Here is a 7,172-nt window from a genome sequence, read left to right as displayed (position 1 = left end):
TGGGGTTGCCTGTAAATGTGACATTTCTGCACCTTTTGGCCTGACTTAAGACCCAAATGTTTGCATCAAATAAGTCCTTTCTCTGCTAATCACTTGCAAAGAAAAACCACAGCTACTGTGGAAGTAGGCTAGCTACACTTGTCACAGACAGGACGGGAGTGTGACTTGGGACCGGATGCAACCTACGGCTTTAGGGGACATTCAGACTTGGCGATGGGAGCTCCAGGATGGGATGTGAATGACACAGTTCCCTTGGAAAGGAGAGGGAAGCCAAGAAGCAGCTGAGGCCATGAGTCTCTGACCCCCTCGCTTCTTTTCCCCCACGGTGGGCTGCCAGGAGCTCGGAGCCTGCTACCTTTCACTGGTGCGTGAGATTCTACTCCTGTGCCCTTCCCTTCTGTGTAGACTAGCTGTATGACTTTGGAAAAGTTTAGAGTCTCCATGTCTTCACCTAAAAATAATGGAAATATTGGGGGTGGGCATCATGGCACAGCAGGTTGAGCTGCCACTTGGGATGCTTGGGTCCTCTATCAAAGCATTCGTTCAAATCCCAGCTATTCTGCTTCTGATCTGCTATTGCACCAAGAGATGGTGGCCCAAGTACTTGCTTGGGTACCTGCTCCCAAGGTGGAAGACCTGATGCAGTTTCATGTTCCTGGCTTCAGCCAGGTCCAACCCTGGCTGTTGTGGGAACCTGGGGAGTAAGCCAGTGGTTAAGAGATCTCTGTCTCTCTGTCTTTCAAATAAAGTAAATCGGGCCCGGCACTGTGGCTTAGCGACTGAAGTCCTCGCCTTGAACGCGCCGAGATCCCATATGGGCTCCGGTTCTTTTTTTTTTTTTTTTTTAAAGATTTATTCATTTTATTACAGCCAGATATACACAGAGGAGGAGAGACAGAGAGGAAGATCTTCCATCTGATGATTCACTCCCCAAGTGAGCCGCAACGGCCGGTGCTGTGCCATTCTGAAGCCGGGAGCCAGGAACCTCTTCCGGGTCTCCCACGTGGGTGCAGGGACCCAAAGCTTTGGGCCGTCCTTGACTGCTTTCCCAGGCCACAAGCAGGGAGCTGGATGGGAAGTAGATCTGCCGGGATTAGAACCGGAGCCCGGGCCCGGCGGCGTGGCCTAGCGGCTAAAGTCCTCGCCTTGAAAGCCCCGGGATTCCATATGGGCGCCGGTTCTAATCCCGGCAGCTCCACTTCCCATCCAGCTCCCTGCTTGTGGCCTGGGAAAGCAGTTGAGGACAGCCCAATGCATTGGGACACTGCACCCGCGAGGGAGACCCGGAAGAGGTTCCAGGTTCCCGGCTTCGGATTGGCGCGCACCAGCCCGTTGCGGCTCACTTGGGGAGTGAATCATCGGACGGAAGATCTTCCTCTCTGTCTCTCCTCTATGTATATCTGACTCTGTAACAAAAAATAAATCTTTAAAAAAACCAGATAAAGTCAATCAAAATTTAAGCATTAAAAAAAAAAAGTAATTGGAAAGTCAAATATACAGAGAGGAAGATCTTATGTCCACTGGTTTGCTCCCTAAATGGCTGAAAAGGCCGGAACTGAGCCAATCCGAAGTCAGGAGCCCAGAGCCCTTTCTAGGTCTCCCACGCTGGTACAGGGTCCCAAGGCTTTGGGCTATCCTCAACTGCTTTCACAGGCCACAAGCAGAGAGTTGGATGGGAAGCAGGGCCTCCGGGATTAGAACCAGTGCCCATATGGGAACCCAGTGTGTACAAAGCAAGGACTACCATGCTGGGCCCAAAATTTAAACATTTTAAAAAAGGAAATAATGCTGACAACATCCCCGGTGCTTGTGAGGGTGGAGTTAATAATATGTACAAACATGGTCTGTAGCACTAGTCACCACTAAGTCCATGATTAGTGCTATTCTTATTTACCACGCCCCATCCTAAGCACCCCCTGACTAGGGACTCTCCAGGCCTGGGTCTCTGAGCACCTGCATGTGAATATGTGAGTAGTAATATGCACACAGTGTTCCTCATGCATTCACAATTTTTCCCTGCCTGCTACATGCATGGTTCCAATTTTAAGTATATGTGCTGCTGAAGTGAGCACTGCCATCCACGCATGAGCAAGTAGAGGGTGACATGAGTGACCTGTCGGTGACGAGGCACGCCCACAGGGCACAGCCCAGCATGCCTTCCTTCCTGCCTCACTGGGACTGCCCCCTGTGTACTGCCACCATTGACTCACCGTCATGTGGCAGAATACAGCATAAGACCATCCAGAGATAGCATAGGCTTCCTTTTGCATGTGCTCAACTCAAGCAGGGGCCCCTGGAAACAGCTCCCCTCCTGCACTGACCCCCACAGCCAGCAGGCCACTCCATCTTGCCTGCAGGGCTGCACCTGAAGCCAACACCTGCTCCTCAGATGCTGGGCAAGTACCTGCTCAGCACTGGGAACAGGGCCTGGCACAGAGGGAGCGCTGTTCCTGTTTCTGATACTTTGAGGAAAGTCCCAACCCTGGGAACGCAGACTTCAGGCAGAGACTCCTGGTAAGCAGGCTGTTCACCAGGGACCCAGTCCTGGGCTGAACACCTGCTGTGTACTTATTCATTCTGACAAATCCAGCCAGTCCAGAATGAGGATCTGAGGAGGCACTGGGGAGCTCCCACCCCAAGGGGCCCCCACCACTTCCTGTGTCTTTGGACAGGGCACACCTGTGGACAGCCTTGACCTCTGCTTTCTTGATCACTGTCCCTGTGCTGTGTCTGGAAATCACCTGGACATGACAGTGCCCTGACCAGAACCCCGTGGTGACTGGAAAGGGGCGCCCTGGCTGAGGGTGAGTGATCGCCAAAAAACCTGCCTCATTGCTTCTTGTGGGGTTTGCAGATTGCAGCTGCTCGGTCCCTGTCCTGGCTGGGGGAGCTCAAGGACTGTGACCTAGTACTTAGGGGCCGAGGTGGTACAGTGTAGCGAACAGACGGGAGTGTGCACAGGCTAAAGGGTGGCATGGGATGGCACCAGGGGCTTCTGTGACAGTGGCCAGAGTTGAAAGGGGAGCCAACCACTTTCACTGCTTCCTTCACGATGAACAAACCTACAAGCAGACTCTCCTACAGGAAGAGCCTGAAATAGCTGGCTAAGGGGTCTCACTTCCACACCACAGTCATTAGGGTAGAGCCAGGAAAGTGGAACCAGCACTAACAACATTTTTGAGACGGCACAGCCCGGGCTCCAGTGCCCAGTGGCTTCCACAGATCCTTGAGCCTTTTTAGACAGCTCCCTCCTTCAGGCTCAGGGACCTGTCTGGCTGCTGGGCTCCCAGGAGGTCCGGGGTGTGACCTCTCCCCCACTCCACCTCCCCCCTCTCTCCCTCCCACCACCCTAGGCCAGCCCAGGCCCAGCTATAAAGCTGGCCCAGCTTAGGCTCTCAGCACACCAGCCACACCCCAGACCCTCCAGGAGCCTCCTGGACACAGCACCATGCGGCCCCTGTGGCTCTGCTGGACACTGTGGCTGCTATCCCTGGCCCCGCCAGGGGCGGCGCTGAGCGGGGAGCAGATCCTGGCCAGCCTGCTGCAGCAGCTGCACCTCCACCAGGCGCCCGTCCTGGACAGAGCCGACCTGGAGGGCCTGGCCGTGCCTGCCCATGTGAGAGCCCAATACGTGGCCCTGCTGCAGCACGGCCACAGGGAGCGCTCCCGCGGCAAGAGGTTCAGCCAGAACTTCCGAGGTGAGGCCCCCTGCCCAGCTGCACCCTGGCCCTGTAAGGGGTAGGACGGGGAGGGCGGGACCAGAGCATCTCTGCTGTGTGGCTCTGGGGAGGCCCTGTGGGACTTTGGGTAGTGGCCAGGACCAGGGCACAGAAAGAAAAGCAATGCTCTGGGGTGGGGTTGTTGCAGGGAACAGCCCCCCCTGAGAGCACTGGGTGAAAGGCAGGCCTTGCTGGGGCCCAGTTTCCAGAAGGCCAGCATCGCCCTGCACACCTGGAACGTCTGCTTCCCTGAAATGTGCACATGGGAGTGACTGGGTGGGCACAGGAAACACTCAAGTTGAAGACCAAGTGACCCACTGTTGGGCTGTGGGCCCCAGATCTGCTGCAGCAGTTTCCCTGGGCTGGGAATCTCCTCCCAGGACGTCCCAGGGCCAGCATCCCACAGGGTATTCTCCACCTCTTCCTGAGAAGACTTTGTCATTCCTCCCACTGGGACTTTGTCAGCGCTCCTGCTGTGTGAGATGGTCAGCCACCTGGTTGTGTCCCCCCCACTCCGAGCGCCCCGCTGACCTTTCTCCTGTCCTCAGAGGTGGCCGGCAGGCTCCTGATCACCGAGGCACACACGCACCTGCTAGTGTTTGGCATGGAGCAGCGGCTGCCGCCTAACAGCGAGCTGGTGCAGGCTGTGCTGCGGCTCTTCCAGGAGCCGGTCCCCAAGGCCACCCTGCGCAGGCACGAGCGCCTGCCCCCGCACAGCGCCCAGGCCCGGGTCACCGTGGAGTGGCTGCGCATCCGTGACGACGGCTCCAACCACACCTCCCTCATCGACTCCAGGTAGGGGCAAGGAGGTGCTGGGGTGTAGGCGGGGTGCGGGCAGGGGAACGGGCTCTGTGTGTGCATGCTTGTGGGGCGGGGTGGGAGGGGTAGCCCAGGCCCCACCCCACCCTGAGGCTGCGCGCACTCTCTCTCTCAGGCTGGTGTCCATCCACCAGAGCGGCTGGAAGGCGTTCGATGTGACGGAGGCAGTGAACTTCTGGCAGCAGCTGAAGGAGCCCCGGCAGCCGCTGCTGCTGCAGGTGTCTGTGCAGAGGGAGCACCTGGGCGCAGGCTCCTCCAGCGCGCACAGGCTGGTGCGCTTTGCCTGGCAAGGGGAGGCTGGTGGTGTGTCGAGCGAGCCGCAGCTGGAGCTGCACACCCTGGACCTCAAGCACTATGGGTAGGCACTGGGATGTGAGGGCTGCGGATGCAGGGAGCTGGTTAGTCCAGGGTTCTGTTTCCTGGACTGGCTGCTGCTGCTGAGCAGCAAGGTATCAGAGCAGGGTTTTCAATGGTAAAAATTTTGTTATTTGAACATTTCATGAAAAACATCCAACAGTTTCCAGTGGACTTTTACGTTGTCATTGAGTCACACACATCAATCGTTTGTTGTTTACTTTATCTTCATGATGAATCTTTGAAAAATATCAGCAGAAAATATTAGCGGAATCCTGTGCCTCCCACTTTGGTGACGTCCTTTTTCTGGGGACTGGGTGCCTGTTTGGGGCAGTGGTTGTGTAGCACAACTAAGCCCTGTTCCTATGGGTTTTGCATCTATGGGTTCAGCCAGAGGTCAGAATGAAAGCACCCCTGTCCCAAACACGTGGGTACTTTGCCCTTGAGCCTTACTCCCTAAACAGCACAACGTAGACCTAGACTACAGCATTTGCATGGTATTATTATGAGTGACCCTAGAGATGATTTAACAGATTCGAGAGAGTTGTACAGGTTATAAGTAAATAAGGAACGTGAGCACAGGTAGGTTTTAACATCTAGGGAGTGTCGGGTGTATGTGTTGGGGATGTCCTGGAATCAAACCCCCCACGGATATCACCACAGAAGAGGTTAATAACGGGCTTCCTGGAGCGAGAGTGCCTGGGTTCCATCCAGCTCTGCCTCCTATTGGCTGTATCCTTCTGGTGCCTCACTAAATGCTGTGGGGTCTTTGGGCCTCTGATGCAAGACAGGTAAAGTTGGACCCTGCTTCAAGGTTCATCTGAGGACGAAAGATAGTTGTCCCCTGAGATGATACCTGGGAGGCACCTGGCTCCTGGTCCCTGGGGACATCCTAATACATAGTGGCCAAGGTGTGGACACTTGATCATTCATTCTCTATTGTGAATATCCAGCTTTTAAAAAAAATTATTTATTTTTATTGCAAAGTCAGATATATAGAGAGGAGGAGAGACAGAGAGGAAGATCTTCCATTCGCTGATTCACTCCCCATGTGGCCAGAACTGTACTGATCCGAAGTGAGTGCAAGGTCCCAAGTCCCAAGGCTTTGGGCTGTCCTCTACTGCTTTCCCAAACCACAAGCAGGGAGCCAGATGGGAAGTGGGGCTGCCAGGATTAGAACCGGTGCCCATATGGGGTCCCAGAGCGTGCAAAGCGAGGACTTTAGCCACTAGGCTACCATGCCGGGCCCAATATTCAGTTTCTTAAACTTGATGAGGGATGGATCACAGACCTCCCTCTCAGATGCACCTCTAAGTTTCCCCCTGAGCCCCCTCGCCTCAGCCTTCCCAGCTGATCTCTGGCCCTATCTCTGGTTGTCTCCGCACAGAGCTCAAGACAACTGTGACCCTGAGATTCCAGCAACCGAGGGCACCCGCTGCTGTCGCCAGGAGACCTACATTGACCTGCAGGGGATGAAGTGGGCTGAGAACTGGGTCCTGGAGCCCCCTGGCTTCCTGGCCTATGAGTGTGTGGGCAGCTGTCTGCAGCCTCCGGAGCGCCTGAGCCTCCAGTGGCCACACCTGGGCCCACGACAGTGCATTGCCTCGGAGACGACCTCGTTGCCTTTGATTGTCAACATGAAGGAGGGAGGCAGGACCAGGCCCCGGGTGGTCAGCCTGCCCAACATGAGGGTACAGAGGTGTAGCTGTGCCTCAGATGGGGCACCTGTGCCCAGGAGGTTGGAGCCGTAGTGCCCCTGTTGCTCCTGAGGCCTCTGACCAGACACAGGCATAGATGCAAGTGTTAACACGTAGGTTTTAATTGTACATTTAGCAAGTGACCCCGTCCCGATGTAGCGCCCCGTAGAGCTTTGGCCACCCTTCATCCTAAGCACTTACATGAGTGAAGAATATCAGTTGTGTTAGGGAATCCCAGAGAGCTAAGCAATGGACAGATTTTTGGGGATGGGGGCAGGGGGAGTTCTATTCTCTGGCTAATTAATTCTTCATTGAGCGTGGAACAACAATAACAAAAATGCTGCAATGAGAACCGAGGAAAGAAAACCGGTGCCCCCCATCCTATGATGAATTAAGAACAAAAGGAAGGAAATCCCTGCTTCTCCTAGATGGGGGATATCTCAGAAAACGACCTCATCCCCCCAAACACTGACCCTTCTGGACTTTTTGAAGTCACCCTAGTCCCCCCTTCCCTGAGAGGGCACTAGGACGGAGGAAGCAGACTGCCAGCTGAGGGAGATGGATGGGGAATCAGCACCTCCCT

At 55.2% G+C, this 7,172-nt stretch overlaps 1 protein-coding gene across 1 annotated transcript; it reads left to right on the top strand.

The window, feature by feature from the left end:
- Positions 1–3,448: 3,448 nt before the first annotated feature.
- On the top strand, positions 3,449–7,017 carry LEFTY1 (left-right determination factor 1). The gene is made up of 4 exons (XM_004578600.2): positions 3,449–3,698; positions 4,268–4,514; positions 4,654–4,896; positions 6,280–7,017. The coding sequence occupies exons 1-4, from the start codon at positions 3,449–3,451 to the stop codon at positions 6,641–6,643; spliced, it is 1,104 nt and encodes a 367-aa protein (XP_004578657.2). The 3' UTR covers positions 6,644–7,017.
- The last annotated feature ends 155 nt before the right edge of the window (positions 7,018–7,172 follow it).

This window comes from Ochotona princeps, chromosome 10, assembly GCF_030435755.1.
Source record: "Ochotona princeps isolate mOchPri1 chromosome 10, mOchPri1.hap1, whole genome shotgun sequence".
Classification (NCBI taxonomy): Eukaryota; Metazoa; Chordata; class Mammalia; order Lagomorpha; family Ochotonidae; genus Ochotona; species Ochotona princeps.
This window is presented reverse-complemented; position numbering and strand designations above follow the sequence as displayed.

What these genes read in the sequence shown, in the direction of transcription:
- LEFTY1 (XM_004578600.2), top strand. Translation starts at nt 3,449, where the DNA reads ATGCGGCCCCTGTGGCTCTGCTGGACACTGTGGCTGCTATCCCTGGCC. An exon ending in GTTCAGCCAGAACTTCCGAG is followed by an intron (nt 3,699 to 4,267) that starts GTGAGGCCCCCT and finishes TCCTGTCCTCAG; the next exon opens with AGGTGGCCGGCAGGCTCCTG. An exon ending in CTGGACCTCAAGCACTATGG is followed by an intron (nt 4,897 to 6,279) that starts GTAGGCACTGGG and finishes GTCTCCGCACAG; the next exon opens with AGCTCAAGACAACTGTGACC.